This window comes from Nomascus leucogenys, chromosome 18, assembly GCF_006542625.1.
Source record: "Nomascus leucogenys isolate Asia chromosome 18, Asia_NLE_v1, whole genome shotgun sequence".
Lineage (NCBI taxonomy): Eukaryota > Metazoa > Chordata > Mammalia > Primates > Hylobatidae > Nomascus > Nomascus leucogenys.
In genome coordinates, this window is record NC_044398.1 from 100,850,564 (window position 1) to 100,868,699 (window position 18,136).

Sequence of the window (18,136 nt, forward strand, 5' to 3'; positions counted from 1 at the left end):
ACGGAGGTCGGCGGCCCGGGAGCGGACCCCGGCGTCCGGGAGGCGGCGCCAGGTGCCGCGCCCCCGCCCCGCGCCCGCCGCGCGCCCCCGCCCCCGGGCCGCCCCCCGCCCGTGACGCGCTCCCCGCCCCCTCCGCGCCGGGAGCCCGAGCCCAAGCCGGAGCCTGAGGAGGGCGAAGGGGCGGCGGGCGGCGAGGAGGCGGCGGGGGAGGCGGCCGGTGCCGCGGGGCCGCCGCCGCCTCTGAGCCGCGCCGAGCGCACGAGCGCAGCCGCGTCGCTGCGGCCCCGGCCGCGCCATGGGGAAGGAGCAGGAGCTGGTGCAGGCGGTGAAGGCGGAGGACGTAGGGACCGCGCAGAGGCTGCTGCAGAGGCCGCGGCCCGGGAAGGCCAGTGAGTGCCGGGGGCGCGGGGCGCGGGTGGGAGCCACGGGGGCCCCTCCCCGCGCAGAGCCCCCCACCCCACCCGGCGCCGGGCGGGGAGGGGACGTTGTCGGGTCCCCGGGGGCGGGGCGGGGCCAGAAGCGCCCAGACCCTCGGTCCGTGCCCCCCACCCTCTGCCCCCAGCACTGGAGATGGGGCGGCCCCGAAAGCCGGCCGTCACCCTGAGCCCCCCACTGGGCACCTGGCGGCACCCGCCTCCCGGGCCGCGGGCGTTCGCATCCCTCCCTCCCTACCTCTGTCCCCCTCCCTTCCCAGGCTGCGGGCTGACAGCTGGAGGTCTCTGCTGGGGCCTTCAAAGGGCGAGGCGGATGCCCCCCCACACCACACGCACCGGGCAGACAGGGAGGGGGCCCCTGCGGCGAGGGGCGACCCGGGAGCTGACAGTCCCTGGCAGACCCCCTCCCCGCCCCACGTTTAATAACACGCTTTGCAGGGAAGGTGGGGGCAGGACCACGCTGGGGGTGTGGCTGCCCTGGCATGGCCGGTGGGGGGCCATTTACTGATGGGAGAGCAGAGGCCCAAGGTCGCCCAGCCCAGGGCAGGCTGGACTCCAGGCAGGGCCGGCCTGGGGGCAAGGGCTTGGGGCCCTGCTCAGGCAGGCTCCAGCAGACCCGGGTCTCCAGCTTCCCTGCTGGGAAAGGAGGCCATGAGGGAGTGGGGGACCACCACTGGCCATCCCTAGCTTATCCCTAGCTTGCCCTATGGCCGGCCCCAGGAAAGGGCTGGGAACTTGGAGCCCTGATCCTAGCACTCATCCTCGCTCAGCGCGTAGCCTCCCTGGGGGCCGCCGGAGATGGATGGATGGGCGTGTGGACCAGCCGCGTGTGCGGCTGCGCACGTATAGCGGTGTCAGTGTGTCAGGGCACCTGTGCGGGCACGGACAGGGCTCTGCAGGTCGGCACGTGGGGTCTGGGCGTCCTCCCTCCTCCCTCCACCCCCACAGACTGTAAGCCAGAGAGTCCCCCTCCCCTTCCTCCAGGGGTATGCCAAGAACTGGGACTGGCTTCTGGGAGGTCGGTGGGGGGCACCTAGAGTCCCAGGAGGACCCCCTCCCCCGCACTTCACCAGCGGCCCATGATTGGCTAGCTCCTGTCCACTGTGTGCAGTAAGAGATAGGGGGCACCGGTGCCTTGCAGGCTAGCCCAGAGCTGATTTCAGGTCCGGGGGCTCAGAAAGGGAGAGCTTGTGGGCAGAGGCAGCCTCAGCTGAGCCTGGAGAGCAGGTGTAGGGATTGAGGGAAGGCAAGGTAAAGGCTTCCACCTAGTGGCCACATGACCTTGGACATAGACAACTCCAGCTCAGTGGACCTCAGTCTCCTTGTCTGTAGGATGGGATGTCAGCCTCACGGTGGGATCCTAAGACCAGTGACCCTGGGCACTTGGAGCCCAGGCATTCAGTAAGTGCTCAGTAAATGCCAGCGATGGCTGCAGCCTTAGACGGCCCAGGGCCAGGGGCTGGGGAAGTGGGGGCTTCGGCTCTGGGGAGGTTCCTCCTCCCTTCTATTGTGGCCATTCTGGGGAGGTGTGGGGGCTTCCACCCTCACCTGGGTCTCTGCCTGTCTTGCCTGGCCTCTGGGGCAGGAGAGACACCTGCCCTGGCCCCGGCTCCTGCTCTCTGACTCACAGGGGCGGGTGTAATAAATCAGAGGAGAAATCCCTCCATGAATTAGCTCCGTCGTCATAGCAACGCTGGCCTGCTTTGGAGTAAGATGTATTTTGATTCAGTAAAGTACAGCTGAGTTTGGGCCACGAGGTGGGGGGTGTCCAGCAGTGTCCTCCAGGGCCCCATGAGCCCAGGGCTGTCCCCATGAGCTTTGCTTCCATGGTCCCCTCTGGGTGCCCAGTCCCTTCCTTCCACCCCCTGCTCCAGAGTCACCCCAGGCTCAGCCAGCCCCCCACTTGCCCTGCCCTGAAGGGAGCCTCCTGTGCCCGCACACACACATTTAGCAGCTGTCCTTGAGGGGAAGAGGAGCCTGTTCTGGGGGAGATGCCGGGGCAGGGGCTGGCCTCCTGCTGGCCGGGAGGGACCCACTCTTCCCTCTGGCCCGGACCCTATCCATGGAGGCCCCCTGTCCATGGAGGCAGGCCCAAGAATGCCCTGGAGGACACCCCTGAGCACCGAGGGCCAGCGCCCCACCCCCTTTTCACCCTCTAATAGCCCACTAGTAGCTCCCTTCTAGCCTGGGATATGGACTGGACCCCAGAGGTGGGGACAAGCTCAGGATAGCAGTGAGAGGGCCGGTCAGGGGTAAGGGCTTTACTGTCATAGAGTCACGGGGCTTAGGGACCTCGTGGAGAGGGAGGGGGGGCTCCTGGACTTTCATCCTGGCCCCGGCCCCCTCCAGCCATGCTCTGCTCCTGCTTCATCCAGAGAACCCATTTCCAGGTGAAACAGCCCCCAGCCCCAGGCCCTTCTCAGTTCTGGGACCTTCCTGGGTACCCACTGTCCCCCACAGGAATTGGGGTTAGTGTGTCCCAAGACCTCAAGTTGCCTCCATCCAATTTCAGCCAGTTTCCCCTTGAGGAGACCATGGATAGGGAGAGGGACGAGATGGCTTTAGTAAGGCGCCCCTCCTCACATGGGGGTGTTCCCCTTCCTGAGGGAGACACCCTCCCCCACTGGCAGATGTTACTTTCTGGGCTTTGACCTCCAGCCCCTCCGAGATTTCAGCCCCTGCAGGTGTGGCTGGGTGAGAAGGTGGTTTCCACGCTGGCTGCCTTAGCTGGGGGAGGGAGGACAGGGCCTGGCTTGGGCAGTCCTGGGGACGTGCTGAGGGCTGGCTACCCTGGAGCTGGGAAGAGCGGGGGTCAGCGTTCTTGGGGGAGAACCTCCTGAGTGTGGTCCTGGCGGGAATGCATGGGACAGTGACACCTGCGCTCCCTTCAGCTAATGGCAAGGGATGGTGTCAGGCCCCATGACATAATTCCCAGGTCCCCATGCAAAATGTAAACGCAGGGCCCCTTGCTCAAAAATAAGAATTTCAGGCCGGGCATGGCAGCTTATGCCTGTAATCCCAGCACTTTGGGAGGGTGAGGCAGGCGGATCACCTGAGGTCGGGAGTTCGAGACCAGCCTGACCAACATGGAGAAACCCCGTCTCTACTAAAAATACAAAATTAGCCAGGAGTGGTGGCGCATGCCTGTAATCCCAGCTACTCTGGAGGCTGAAGCAGGAGAATTGCTTGAACCCGGGAGGTGGAGGTTGTGGTGAGCCGAGATCGCGCCATTGCACTCCAGCCTGGGCAACAAGAATGAAACTCCGTGTGCAATAAAAAAAAAAAGAAAAAGAATTTCAAGATGGTGACAGGAGAGCATCCGCAGGCATGGGGCCCTTCTGAGCCAAGCACAGACCGCACACCCATGGAGTCGCCTCGGCAGCCAGGCAGGGTGTGGGGGATGAGGAGATCGGTCCAGTCTGCAACTGAGCACCTCATCTGCGCGGGGCGCCATTTTAGCCACCGAGGATCCCTCCGTGAGCAGAACAGATGACGGTCCTTGTCCCCTTGGTGCTGGTAGTTGAATGATGGAGATGGGTAGGAGCAAGAGCAGAAGGAGGTTGACGTGGCAGGTGGTGACGAGGGCTGCAGAGCCAGGCACAGCAGCTGCGGGGCGGGCAGGGTCACCACTTCAGATGGGGAGGGCATGCTGAGTGAGCAGCCTGTGGGTAAGGATGTGAAAAATGTGAGGGAGGCTGTGGGGTTAACTAGGGAAGAGGAGCCCGCACGTGCACACAGGGCATGTGGAAAGGCCCTGGGCAGGGCAGCCTATATGTTGGAGGAACGTCTGGAGGCCTGTGTAGCTGCAGCAGGAATGATGGAAGTAAAGATAACTGAGAGCAAAACAGGAGCCCCACATAATGGCCACTGTCCAGTGTCAGCCTCCCCTCCCAGCACAGCCACTGTCCAGTGTCGGCCTCCCCTCCCAGCACAGCCACTGTCCAGTGTTGGCCTCCCCTCCCAGTGAGACCAGTGCTGCCAGGGGGTCCTCAGGAGAGGAGTGGCGGGATCTGATTCATGTTCTCTCTCTTTTTTATTCAGACACGGTCTTGCTCTGTCGCCCAGGTTGGAATGCAGTGGTGCGATCCCAGCTCACTGCAGCTTCAACCTCCTGGGCTCAAGCGATCCTCCCACCTCAGCCTCCCAAGTAGCAGGGACCACAGGCACACACCTCCGTGCCCGGCTAATTTTTTTCCTTTATTTTTTGTAGAGACAAGGTCTTGCTATGTTGGCCAGGCTGGTCTCGAACTCCTGGCTACAAGTGATCCTCCCACCTCAGCCTCCCAAAGTGCTGGGGTTACAGGCGTGAGCCACGGCACAGAGCCTGACTCATGTTTTCCCAGGGAACCCCGACTGGGGTGGGTGTGGAGGTTGGACTAAGGGATGTGGGAAGACCTTAGCGACACCAGTGGGGAGGGGATGGCACTTAGACTGCCAGAGATGCCGGCCTGGACCGGGTTGGTGACAGTGGCTGGAGGGGAGAAGGGCTACGGTTCCAAGTGTGCTCTGGGGATGTCTGGGAGGCAGAGCTGACGGACAAGCTATAGGTGTGCAGGAAAGGCCCCAGGGCTGGCTCCAAGGTTTTGGCCTGGGCCATGGTCAGGAAGGATGGCATTGCCACTAACCAAGAGGGACACTGGTGCCAGCAGTGTCTGAGCAGAGGGGGAGGGGCCGGTGAGGCTGGAGACGCCTTTGCTTGCCAGGAGAAACCCCTGGCTGGAGAGAGCTGGGGGTGGGATTCCTGTACGGCTAATATTAGTGATCGCCATGCACCGAGTCCTGACTTGTGCCAGGCCGTGTACGCTTTATGTCTGGGAATGCTCTCACACCTCCGGGAGGCCCTGTTAGCACCCGCAGCTCCAGCTCAGGGAGGGCACCAGCAGCCAAGGCCACAGGCTGGTGAGTGGCAGCGCAGAGATTTGAATTCACAGCTGTCTGGCTCCCTCGGCCAGCCTCGTGGGTCATCAGGGGACCCGTACCCTGTGTCCAGTGGCTGGGACCGAGGCCGGGGCAGCAGGGGCTGCTGTGGGTCACTGTGCAAGCTCTGCAGCCAGCCCTGTGCCTCGACTCCCTCAATTCCCCTGCCCTCAGCTCCTGCCCCCACCCTGTCCTGGGCCTGGACAAAGGGGCTTCTGTCCTGCCAGCTCCCCTCTCAGAGTGACTGACCCACAAATGGGTTATGTAACCATGGCCCAGATAGGCGGGGGTTTGGCCCAAGTCTGCTTGGAGTAGAGCCCACTGGGAGGGCATCGGTGGGCTTCCCTCCTCTGGCAGCCGGCTGGGGGGGGCCAGGATGTGGGAGGCCCCAGGAGGATGCTGGGGCCCTGAAGGGAGGGCGTGGGCCCCTCTGGCCTCAGGTGCTCCAAGTCGCCAGGGAGCAGGCAGCCGTTCGCGTGAGGTTGCTCAGAGGTGCCAGCCCACTCGCCTGCCTCCCACTTCTGCTCATCCACACTGGCTGTGGCCCAGGGCTGGCAGTGGGGGTGCTGCACGGTGGAGACGCAGATCCTCCCCCAGAGATACCCCCATTTCCGGGTGTTCCAGCCTCCCTGGCCACCCCCGGCCCCATCTGGATCCTTCTCAGAGACAGATTGGGCCGGCTCTCTCCCTCCCACCATTGGCAGGTGCTCAGCCAGTGTCCCGAGGGAGGGGTGTGCGTGCACATGTGTGTGCCTGTGTGGGTGCACAGCCTTGCCTCCTATCCCCAGGTGGCGACAAGGACTCCAGGCCGGAGTCCTTAGTACTGTGAACCCCCACATCTCAGGGCAATGGGACACCAAGGCCCGAGCAGCTGGCACCTGGGGCAGGGTGCGGGGCAGAGCTGAACGCGTGAGTGCACGAGTGGACGAGTGAGTGTCTGCAGACTGAGAGCCCAGCAGCTTTGTGCCTGCCAGGGAGATGGCTAGCTCCCTCTCCCTGCCTTCAGGCCGCCTGGAGGGGCTGGTACAGCCTCCCCTCACCGAGTCTCCTTCCATCCCCAGAGCTCCTGGGCTCCACCAAGAAGATCAATGTCAACTTCCAGGACCCGGATGGGTGAGTTCTGAGCCGGGTGGTGCCTGCCTGGAAGGCAGGGTGGCTCCTAGGGAGGCCTAGGTGTCGGGGAGGGCACGGTGCCGGGGAGGCCGGGGTGCCAGGGCCTCTGTTCTATGTGTCCTCTGCACATGCCAGCTTCTCGGCTCTGCACCACGCGGCCCTGAACGGCAACACGGAATTGATCAGCCTGCTGCTGGAGGCCCAGGCCGCTGTGGACATCAAGGACAACAAAGGCAAGACTGGCTGAGGGCCTCTGGTGGGGGCGGAGGCGAGGGCAGTGAGGGGGCTCCCCAGGGCCTGCATGGGTCCTTGGCTGAGGTCTCAGCCCAGGATCTCAGTCTGATTTCAGGCAGGTCCTCCTGGGATCAGGGTCCTGGAGGCCAGGGGTGGGCTTGGGGTCAGGGATCAGCTCCCAGCATTCCCCCCACCTCCCAGGGTTGGGCTTGGGGTCAGAGGTCAGCTCCCAGCAACCCCCCACCCCCCAGGGTTGGGCTTGGCGTCAGGAGTCAGCTCCTAGCACCCTCCCACCCCCTAAGGTTGGCCTTGAGGTCAGGGCTCAGGTCCCAGCACCCCCCTATCCCCCAGGTTGGGTTTGGGGTCAGTGGTCAGCTCCCAGCATCCCCCACCCCCCAGGGTTGGGCTTGGTGTCAGGGCTCAGGTTCCAGCACCCACCTATCCTCCAGGGTTGGGTTTGGTGTCAAGGGTCAGCTCCCAGCATCCCCTCGCCCCCCAGGCATGCGGCCGCTGCACTATGCGGCCTGGCAGGGCCGGAAGGAGCCCATGAAGCTGGTGCTGAAGGCGGGCTCGGCCGTGAACATCCCGTCTGATGAGGGCCACATCCCCCTGCACCTGGCGGCCCAGCATGGTCACTATGATGTGGTGAGGCCCGAGGGTGGGGACAGGGGTGGGGCAGCAGGGGCAGGGCAGCGCGGCCTGAGGATGTGCGGACCTGACTGCACCCTTGGCCCCCAGTCTGAGATGCTGCTACAGCACCAGTCTAACCCGTGCATGGTGGACAACTCGGGGAAGACGCCCCTGGACCTGGCCTGCGAGTTCGGCCGCGTTGGGGTGAGTCTCCTGTGGAGCCCTGTGGGGTGGGGCTGGGGAGCCCCACATCAGGGCCCCCCTACCCTGACCCCTCCTTCAAGGTGGTGCAGCTGCTCCTCAGCAGCAACATGTGTGCGGCGCTGCTGGAGCCCCGGCCGGGAGACGCCACCGACCCCAACGGCACCAGCCCTTTGCACCTCGCAGCCAAAAACGGCCACATCGACATCATCAGGTAGAGCCGGTGGCAGGGAGGGCCTCAGCCTTAGGGTCCCCAGGGTTCAGCAGCAGCCTGGGGCTCAGGGCACCAGCCTCTGGCTTGGGGATAGGGCGGGAGCAGGCAGGGTCCCTGGTCCCTGGTCAGGCCTCTGGCATGGCCTCCAGGGCCCATGTATAGGATGAGCTGGAGGGGCTGGGAAGTGGGCTTCTGCGACTTCTCTGTCGCAGCCCCGCCGCTCCTGGGTGCGCTCGAGGAGGTGCTGAACTTCCCTGAGCCTCGCATTCCCATCCGTAAAGTGGGGTTCACAGCAGCACCTACACTAGCATTAGACACAATAACAGCTGGGAAGTCTTAGCACGGTGGGGGGCCCTTCAACAGTGCTCACTATGGGCTGGGTGCCCCGGCGGCTCACACCTGTAATCCCAGCACTTTGGGAGGCCAAGGAGGGAGGATTGCTTGAGGCCAGGAGTTCGAGACCAGCCTGGGCAACATGTCAAGACCCCATCTCTACAAAAAAATACAAAAACTAGACGGGTGTGTTGGCACACACCTGTAGACCCAGCTACTTGGGAAGCTGAGGCAGGAGCATCACTTGAGCCCATGAGGTTGAGGCTGCAGTGAGCGGTGATTGTGCCACTGCACCCCAGCCTGGGTGACAGAGCAAGACCCTGTCTCAAAAAAAAAAAAAGAAAAAAAATCAGCTGGATGTGGTGACGCACACCTGTAGTCCTGGCTGCTTGAGAGGCTGAGGTTGGAGGATCACATGAGCCTGGGAGGTCGAGGCTGCAGTGAGCCAGGACGGTGCCACTGCATTCCAGCCTGAGTGACAGAGAGAGACCCCATCTCTACTTTTTATAAAAAAAGCGGCTGAGTGCTGTGGTTCAAAATGCTGCAATCCCAGTATTTTGGGAGGCTGACGCAGGAGCCCAGGAATTTGAGACCAGCCTGGGCAACATAGCAAGACATGGTCTTTACAAAAAATAAAGGCAAAAAAAAAAAAAAAAAAAAAGGCTGGGAATCGTCACACACATCTGTAATCCCAGCTACTCTGGAGGCTGAGGCAGGAGGACTGCTTGAGGCCAGGAGTTTGAGGCGGCAGTAAGCCATGACTGCACCACTGTTCTCCAGCCGGGGTGACAGAGTGAGACCCTGTCTTAGAAAAAGTAGGCCAGGCACAGTGGCGCACGCCTGTAATCCCAGCACTTTGGGAGGCCGAGGCGAGTGGATCACCTGAGGTCAGGAGTTGGTGTCCAGCTTGGCCAAAATGGTGAAACCCCATCTCTACTAAAAATACAAAATTAGCTGGGCGTGGTGGGAGGTGCCTGTAATCCCAGCTACTCCGGAGGCTGAGGCAGGAGAATCGCTTGAACCCGGGAGGTGGAGGTTGTAGTGAGCTGAGATCGCACCATTGCACTGCAGCCTGGTCAACAAGGGTGAAATTCCGTCTCAAAAAAGAAAAACAACCCTCAGAACTCAGTGACTGTCAGAGACATGGGGCAGGGCTGGACAGTCCTCAGCCCCCAAGCTGACTGCTGGGGTACCTGGAAATGGAGGCGTGGCTTGGGGGTTCTGGGGCCAGCCTCCTGCTTGAAGGCCCCGCCTGTCCACCTTGCCTTCCCTCCAGGCTCCTCCTCCAAGCCGGCATCGACATTAACCGCCAGACCAAGTCCGGCACGGCCCTGCATGAGGCTGCGCTCTGCGGAAAGACAGAGGTGGTGCGGCTGCTGCTGGATGTGAGTGTGGGGCCCAGGGGCGCGGGGCCCAGTGGGCTGTAGGGGCCCCTGACAGAGAGCCTCATCTCTCACATGTGCAGAGCGGGATCAATGCCCATGTGAGGAATACCTACAGCCAGACAGCCCTGGACATCGTGCACCAGTTCACCACGTCCCAGGCCAGCAGGGAGATCAAGCAGCTGTTGCGAGGTGGGCCCGGGCAGGGCAGAGGGGCAGTGGCTGGGGCCGGGGCTGGGCCAGATCAGCCCGCAGGACTTGGGGGGCCCCCTCCTGTATCCCCAGAGGCCTCAGCGGCCCTGCAGGTCCGGGCAACCAAGGATTATTGCAACAATTACGACCTGACCAGCCTCAACGTGAAGGCAGGGGACATCATCACAGTAAGCATGGCCCCAGGGGCCGTCTCGGCAGGGAGGGGGCGGCACCTGGGCGTGCGCACCCCAGAGCACCCTCCCGCCGCAACTGGGGGGCACTAGGCAGGAGACTCTGCGAAAGGGGGCATCTCCCTGAGCACCCCCCACCTTACTGGCCAGGTCCTCGAGCAGCATCCGGATGGCCGGTGGAAGGGCTGTATCCATGACAACCGGACGGGCAATGACCGGGTGGGCTACTTCCCGTCCTCCCTGGGCGAGGCCATCGTCAAGCGAGCAGGCAAGTTCTACTCCACCCTGGGGGGCAGGCAGGAGCCGCGCACCCTGGGCTTGGGGGCTGGAAGGAGCGAGTGTGCTAAGGGTATGGGGGCCCAGCAGGGCTGGGTTTCTGGGTGCCAGCGTGGGGTTGAGTGGGGAGCATCAGGGTGCCCCAGCGGCCGTCTCCTCATCCGTTCCCACACCTATTCCTTCGTGCGTTCCACCAAGCACTGTGTGCCGCCACGTCTGGTTCTGAACTGGCCACCAGGACAGATGGGGACCCAACTCCCAAGGAGCTCGTCCTGGGGCAGGAGGGGGCAGGGGACAGCGAAGTAAACATGAAAGGACACGTACTAACCAGTGACCTGGAGCACAGGGAGGGCCTGCTTGAGATGAGGCAGTCAGAGAAGGCCAGAGAATGCTCTGAGAGGCGGGTGGGTTCCAGGTGGCAGGAGCTGTGCGTTAAAAGGGGGCGGCGCTAGGCGTGGTGGCTCATGCCTGTCATCCCAACACTTTGGAAGGCCGAGGCCAGAGGACGTTTGAGCCCAGGAGTTCGAGATCAGCCTGGGCAACATAGTGAGATTCCATCTCTACAAAAAATGAAATTAGCCAAGCATGGTGGTGTGTGCCTATGGCCCCAGTGACTTGGGAGGCTGAGGTGGGAGGATTGCTTGAGCCTGGGAAGTGGAGGCTACAGTGAGCCAAGATTGCACCAGCCTGAGTGACAGAGCAAGACCCTGTCTCAAAAAAATAATAATGATAAAAACAAAGGCACTCAAGTGTTTGCCCTTGGTGAAGAAAAAAGGAAAAAACCAAAGGTGCTGAGGCAGGCAAGAGCTGGGCACATCTGAGGAACAGGAGGCTGAGGAGAGGGACTAGGCCAGGGGCCCAGGCTGTGAAGCCCCACGTGGCGGCTCCAAGGGACCAGGGGCCCGTTTACTTCTGATGGAGGACATGGAGGTTGACAGGCAGGGCCAGCCCCCCGCCATGGCCATCTAGCTCCTGAGTGGGAGCCTTGGCTCCAGCTTGTGGGGGGACTTCTTGCCTGCCCCCCACTCCCCAGTACAGAGACTTTCACACCGTCCAGCAGTCTCTGGTCCCCGGCCCGCTGGACCCCAGGGCCACCGGCAGGATGCCTGGGCTTGGCTGCCTCTGCCTCTCTCCTGCTGTAAACGTCTGGGGTGGGAGGGGTCTTCTGAGGGGCTCTCAGCTCCCTGGAGACAACAGCGGGCAGAGAGGACCCCCGGCTGTGGTTGCACCGGCCTCTGCCCCGCCTCCCCTGCGTCAGCTCCCGCCCTCGCTGGCCCAGGACTCAGGAGGCTTTGCTTGACCCACAGGTTCCCGAGCAGGCACTGAACCAAGCCTGCCCCAGGGAAGCAGCTCATCGGGACCCTCTGCACCCCCAGAGGAGATCTGGGTGCTGAGGAAGCCTTTTGCAGGTAGGCCGGGTCCCTGAAGGGCAGAGGTGGCAGGACTTCCACAAGGCACCACCGCGGGGCCAGGCAGGGGCCGGCACCAGCCTCATCTTGCTCCCTTGTGCTGGCAGTTGGGGACCGAAGCGGCAGCATTAGCGGCATGGCTGGCGGCCGGGGCAGCGGGGGCCACGCCCTACACGCGGGCTCTGAGGGCGTCAAGGTAGGTGGGGTGGTGGCCGGGGCCAGGGTGGCCAGGGCTGGGAGTAGGCGACAAGCCGGTGTTTCTGGGTTGCAGCTCCTGGCAACGGTGCTTTCCCAGAAGTCCGTCTCCGAGTCCAGCCCGGGGGACAGCCCCGCCAAGCCTCCAGAAGGCTCTGCAGGTAAGAGCAAGGGTGCTGCCATGCAGCCCGACAGAGGAAAGCAGCCCGACAGCCCTTGTCCCCCACCCACTCTCGTCCTCAGGTGCGGCCCGGTCCCAGCCTCCAGTGGCCCACGCTGGGCAGGTCTATGGGGAACAGCTGCCCAAGAAGCTGGAGCCAGCATCGGAGGGCAAGGTACAGGGCTTGGGGGTGCTCTCAGTGTGGGCTCCGGGGAGAGGTGTAAGGCCGATGGGCTGATGGGTGCCTACACGGCCTGCCTGGCCTGGCTGCGGCGGGGTCGGGGGCATTGCCAGGCCAGACCCTCTCCTCTGTCTGTCAGTTTGTGTGTGTTGTGTGTGCGTCCGCCCGCGTGTACGGGTGTCGTTGTTGTGCGGGCTGTGCGTGTGGGCCAACCTGTGCCTCCGTGTGTGCATGTGTGTGTGTGGGGTGCGTGTGTGATGGTGTGACTGTGAGCCGGCCACGTGTGTCTGTGTACAGGTGGAAGGGGCTGGGTATGAGATGGTGCAGCGCGTGCATGGGCGCGGCGTGTGGTGCGTGAGTGCACTCATGTGCTGGAGAGGTGTAAGCTGCTGGCTGAGTCCTGCACGGTGGAGGAGGCAAGGCGCCCCTGCCTGTGGGCACAGAGCCCACCTTCCGGTCCAGCCCGAGGCCCCTTTCCCAGAGCCCCCTCCTAAGGGGCCGCACCACCCGCATCCCCAAGATGGCGCGGGGTGTCCCTGGTGCAGGAGCAGGGGACAGTCAGGGAGGCGTGCGGCAGACAGTAGCAGCCCCCCTGCCCCCTCCCCCCACCGGTGGAGATCCCAGAAGAAGGCGGAAGGGTGGAGGATGCTCCAGGAGGCGCCTCGGGGACCGCGGACTGAGGATCACTCGCGGGCCAGGCTCACCGGGGCCTGCTGCAGATGGAGCAGCGGACAGCGGACACGGTGGCTGCACGGCTGGCCGGCCAAGCAGAGAAGGAGGCGCTGTGGTGGCAGGGCGCGGCCGGGCAGGCGAGGCTGCAGTGGGTGCCTTGTGTCTTCCAGAGCTCCGAGGCCGTGAGCCAGTGGCTCACCGCGTTCCAGCTGCAGCTCTACGCCCCCAACTTCATCAGCGCCGGCTACGACCTGCCCACCATCAGCCGCATGACCCCCGAGGTGAGCCTTCCACACGCCGCCAGTGCCAGCTGCATCCCACAGATGGGCACAGCCCCTAGCTGACAAGCCTCCCCTCTGCCTAGGACCTCACGGCCATTGGTGTCACCAAGCCAGGCCACCGGAAGAAGATCGCGGCAGAGATCAGCGGCCTTAGCATCCCCGACTGGCTGCCTGAGCACAAACCCGTAAGGCCACCTGCACCCCAGGGGCTGGGCCCAGGACGGGCAGACAGACAGACAGAGAACCTGCCTCCCTGGCCACAGCCCCCACCCGCCCACAGGGGCTTGAGGGAGAGGAGAGTGGAGGATGTCCTGCTAGCAGGGAGCCTCCCAGTCAGCCCCTGTTCTGTCACTGGGGCAGGGGCGAGGTGATGCTGTCCAGGGGTCATCGTTGCTGAGGGAGCCTGAAGCCAGGAGAGTCCCCTCCCCACGTCCATGCTCTCACCAGGACTCCCTCTACATGCAGGCTGCCCCACAGGGACCCCCAGCCACCAAGCCTCCACGCACTGCCACTCACATGCAGACTGCAGGGGGCCATGCTTAACGGCCTATGCTCACACGCACCCAGGCACGTGCCAGTCACACGCACGGCGGGCGTGCATGGAACACCCTGCAGGCGTCCACCAACTTGTGTGCGTGCACACATGCTCCACCGCACGTGTGGCCCTCAGCAATAGCTGACACCCCTGTTTTCAGCAATACCTGCACAAGCCATGGCCAGTCGTCATCAGCAGGGAGGTGCAGCCAGGCGCAGTGGCTCACGCCTGTAATCCCAGCACTTTGGGAGGCCGAGATAGGTGGATCATGAGGTCAAGAGATCGAGACCATCCTGGCTAACATGGTGAAACCCCATCTCTACTAAAAATACCAAAAATTGGCCAGGCGTGGTGGTGGGTGCCTGTAGTCCCAGCTACTTGGGAGTCTGAGGCAGGAGAATGGCGCAAACCCGGGAGGCGGAGCTTGCAGTGAGCCGAGATCGCACCACTGCACTCCAGCCTGGGCGACAGAGCGAGACTCTGTCTCAAAAAAAGCAAAACAACAGGGAGGTGCCTGTGCAGTGGGATGGGTTCTGGGCCTGAAGAAGGTGGGCCCAGGCCTAGCCCAACCGAAGCGGACTCTCTGGGCCTCACACTGAGCTCTGGGCTCCCAACGGGAGAGGCGATGATCGGTGGCTGTCAAAAGCCACCTGGCGTGTGGGTCTGCACGCACCCTGCCTTGCCTCACTCAACTGGTGGCTCGGGGGTCCTCCTAGGGGTCAGGTCCGGGTCCCATGGGCCTTTGCCACGCACCTGGGGGTGGCTGAGTGTGCCAAGAGCAGTTGCATGAGTGAATTCCAGCTGGGAGTATGGATGCCTGGATGCCGCTCGGGGAGTGATCGGGTGTTTCTCGGTGCAGATCACTGTGGGTGTTGGCACGTGTGTGTTGTGGCTGTGTGGCGTGTGTGTGGCCCTGTGTCTGATGTGGGTGAGAGGTCAGAGTGTGAAACGGGACTGGGTGCTGGTGCCTGTGCATGGCTGGGAGCGCAGTGTGCAAGTCGTGTGCGTGTTCCTGTACCAGGTGTGGCCCCGTGCGTCTGTGTCCATGACTCTGGGGTGTGTCTCCCCATGGTGCTGTACTCGTGGCTGCCTGGCTGGGTGGGAAAGTACCTTCTTCTGCCCCCCCGACAAGGGTGTCCTGTGGATGTGGTCAGCCGTGTGTGTGCACATGTGCTTGATGTGCGGCATGCAGTGTCCGGTGCCTGAGCTGAGGCTCTTGCCTACATTTCTGGTGCCAACACCTTGGCCTATCCGTTTGTCCCCGTCTGTCTGTGCCCTGCTGGCCCCGTGACCCCTCCTCCTCCAGCTCCAGGTAGATGGGCAGGGTGCGGGCAGCCAGCCCAGGTGGCCCCTCTGTGTCTCTGCTCTCTAGGCTAACCTAGCCGTGTGGCTGTCCATGATCGGCCTGGCCCAGTACTACAAGGTGTTGGTGGACAATGGCTACGAGAACATCGATTTCATCACCGACATCACCTGGGAGGATCTGCAGGAGATCGGCATCACCAAGCTGGGTGAGGTCCCAGCCCTAGCCCCAGCCCTCGTCCCCAGCCCAACCCTCAGCCCAACCCTCAGCTCCAGCCCCAGCCCCAGCCCCACCCTCAGCCTCAGCCCCAGCCACCAGCCCAGCGCCCCAGCCCACAGCCCCAGCCCCAGCCCCAAGCCCAGCCCAGCCCCGCCCCACCCTGCCCCTAGCCTGGCCCCTGCCCCTCCGCCTCCTGGTCCACCTGACCTGCCCTCTGCGCCCCACTCAGGGCACCAGAAGAAGCTGATGCTCGCTGTGAGGAAGCTGGCAGAGCTGCAGAAGGCTGAATACGCCAAGTATGAGGGGGGCCCCCTGCGCCGGAAGGCACCCCAGTCTCTTGAAGTGATGGCCATCGAGTCGCCGCCCCCGCCTGAGCCCACACCAGCCGACTGCCAGTCCCCTAAAATGACCACCTTCCAGGACAGTGAGCTCAGTGATGAGCTGCAGGCTGCCATGACTGGCCCGGCTGAGGTGGGAACCACCGCCGAGAAGCCCTCCAGCCACCTGCCACCCACCCCGAGGGCCACCATGCGGCAGGAGTCCAGCCTGGGTGGTCGGGCACGGCACATGAGCAGCTCGCAGGAGCTGCTGGGAGATGGGCCCCCTGGGCCCAGCAGCCCCATGTCTCGAAGCCAGGAGTACCTCCTGGATGAGGGCCCGGCCCCCGGCACCCCACCCAAGGAAGCCCGGCCCGGCCGCCACAGCCACAGTGTCAAGAGGGCCAGCGTGCCCCCTGTGCCTGGCAAGCCACGGCAGGTCCTCCCACCAGGCACCAGCCACTTCACGCCCCCCCAGACGCCCACCAAAACCCGACCAGGCTCTCCCCAGGCCCTTGGGGGACCTCATGGTCCAGCCCCAGCTACGGCCAAGGTGAAGCCCACCCCGCAGCTGCTGCCGCCAACAGAGCGCCCCATGTCACCCCGCTCCCTGCCTCAGTCACCCACACACCGTGGCTTTGCCTACGTGCTGCCCCAGCCTGTAGAGGGAGAGGTGGGGCCAGCTGCCCCGGGGCCTGCGCCCCCACCCGTGCCGACGGCTGTGCCTACACTGTGCCTGCCCCCCGAGGCCGACGCGGAGCCGGGGCGGCCCAAGAAGCGGGCCCACAGCCTGAATCGCTACGCGGCGTCCGACAGCGAGCCGGAGCGGGACGAGCTGCTGGTGCCTGCTGCTGCTGGCCCCTATGCCACAGTCCAGCGGCGCGTGGGCCGCAGCCACTCGGTGAGGGCGCCCGCAGGTACCGACAAGAATGTCAACCGCAGCCAGTCCTTTGCTGTGCGGCCCCGAAAGAAGGGGCCCCCGCCGCCCCCGCCCAAGCGCTCCAGCTCGGCCCTGGCTAGTGCCAACCTGGCGGATGAGCCGGTGCCGGACGCCGAGCCTGAGGATGGCCTGCTGGGGGTCCGGGCACAGTGCCGGCGGGCCAGTGACCTGGCCGGCAGCGTGGACACGGGCAGTGCCGGCAGTGTGAAAAGCATCGCAGCCATGCTGGAGCTGTCCTCCATTGGGGGTGGGGGCCGGGCTGCCCGCAGGCCTCCCGAGGGCCACCCCACTGCCCGCCCTGCCAGCCCAGAGCCGGGCCGGGTGGCCACCGTGCTGGCCTCAGTGAAACACAAAGAGGCCATCGGGCCTGGCGGGGAGGTGGTGAACCGGCGCCGCACGCTCAGCGGGCCAGTCACCGGACTTCTGGCCACTGCCCGCCGGGGGCCTGGGGAATCAGCAGACACAGGCCCCTTTGTGGAGGATGGCACTGGCCGGCAGCGGCCTCGGGGTCCCTCCAAGGGAGAGGCGGGTGTAGAAGGCCCGCCCTTGGCCAAGGTGGAGGCCAGCGCCACACTCAAGAGGCGCATCCGGGCCAAGCAGAACCAGCAAGAGAACGTCAAGTTCATCCTGACCGAGTCCGACACGGTCAAGCGCCGGCCCAAGGCCAAGGAGCGGGAGGCCGGGCTTGAGGCACCACCGCCACTGTCTGTGTATCAGAATGGCACTGGCACCGTGCGCCGCCGACCGGCCTCGGAGCAGGCTGGGCCTCCGGAGCTGCCTCCACCGCCCCCGCCTGCCGAACCCCCGCCCACCGACCTGGCGCACCTACCCCCATTGGCCCCGCCCGAGGGCGAAGCCCGGAAGCCGCCCAAGCCGCCTGTCTCTCCCAAGCCCGTCCTGACGCAGCCCGTGCCCAAGCTCCAGGGCTCGCCCACACCCACCTCGAAGAAGGTGCCGCTGCCAGGCCCTGGCAGCCCAGGTAGGCGCATGGGGCCAGCCAGGGCGGGGCGAGAGGGCGACAGGACCCTGCTCCACCTCCTTACTCGGTGGTCTGAGGGGTTTTCCTTTTCTTGGGTTTGATGGAAGCCCAGGTGGGGTGGGAACGTGTCCCCAGACCCTCACCATCCAGGGCTGGGGGCAGGGTGAGCAGGGTCTTTCCCGGTCCGCTGGGGAGGCAGCGGCGCGAGGAAGCCGCGGGAGACTGGGGCAGGGGGCGCGGCGGCAGAACTCGTGCCCGCTCGGTGCCAGCATGGTCCTCCCCGCAGAGGTGAAGCGCGCCCACGGCACGCCGCCGCCCGTGTCTCCCAAGCCGCCGCCGCCGCCCACGGCGCCCAAGCCCGCCAAGGTGGTCACGGGGCTGCCTTCGGGCAGCGCCGGCCCTTCACCCGCACCCTCGCCCGCGCGCCAGCCGCCCGCCGCCCTCGCCAAGCCGCCCGGTACGCCGCCCTCGCTGGGCGCCAGCCCCGCCAAGCCCCCGTCCCCCGGCGCGCCCGCGCTGCACGTGCCCGCCAAGCCCCCGCGCGCCGCCGCCGCCGCCGCCGCTGCCGCCGTCGCCGCCCTCCCCGCCCCCGCCCCGCCCGAAGGCGTCTCGCCCGGGGACAGCGCCCGGCAGAAGCTGGAGGAGACGAGCGCGTGCCTGGCCGCGGCGCTGCAGGCGGTGGAGGAGAAGATCCGGCAGGAGGACGCGCAGGGCCCGCGGTAGGTGCGGGGCGGGGCCTGACGGGCGGAGGGCGGGGCTCGGCAGAGATGGGCGGGGCTCGGCAGAGATGGGCGGGGCTCGGCAGAGACGGGCGTGCCGTGAGCCGGG

General features: G+C 64.9%; 1 protein-coding gene across 3 annotated transcripts in view; it reads left to right on the forward strand.

Annotated features, from left to right (window-relative positions):
- The window catches only part of CASKIN1 (CASK interacting protein 1), a 19,489-nt gene continuing 1,353 nt past the window's right edge, over window positions 1–18,136 (forward strand). The window contains exons 1-19 of one of the 3 annotated variants that reach the window (XM_030799179.1): window positions 1–389; window positions 6,413–6,464; window positions 6,600–6,697; window positions 7,198–7,343; window positions 7,437–7,532; window positions 7,613–7,743; window positions 9,353–9,461; window positions 9,542–9,650; window positions 9,744–9,838; window positions 9,992–10,109; window positions 11,425–11,526; window positions 11,634–11,722; window positions 11,798–11,882; window positions 11,965–12,056; window positions 12,905–13,015; window positions 13,099–13,200; window positions 14,923–15,061; window positions 15,302–17,308; window positions 17,595–18,027. In XM_030799179.1, the coding sequence (XP_030655039.1) occupies window positions 296–389; window positions 6,413–6,464; window positions 6,600–6,697; window positions 7,198–7,343; window positions 7,437–7,532; window positions 7,613–7,743; window positions 9,353–9,461; window positions 9,542–9,650; window positions 9,744–9,838; window positions 9,992–10,109; window positions 11,425–11,526; window positions 11,634–11,722; window positions 11,798–11,882; window positions 11,965–12,056; window positions 12,905–13,015; window positions 13,099–13,200; window positions 14,923–15,061; window positions 15,302–17,308; window positions 17,595–18,027 (4,208 nt within the window). In that variant the 5' untranslated portion in view covers window positions 1–295. Of the gene's footprint in view, window positions 390–6,412; window positions 6,465–6,599; window positions 6,698–7,197; window positions 7,344–7,436; window positions 7,533–7,612; window positions 7,744–9,352; window positions 9,462–9,541; window positions 9,839–9,991; window positions 10,110–11,424; window positions 11,527–11,633; window positions 11,723–11,797; window positions 11,883–11,964; window positions 12,057–12,904; window positions 13,016–13,098; window positions 13,201–14,922; window positions 15,062–15,301; window positions 17,309–17,594; window positions 18,028–18,136 lie in introns of all 3 variants that reach the window. The other 2 variants (XM_030799177.1, XM_030799180.1) reach the window with 2 other exon arrangements.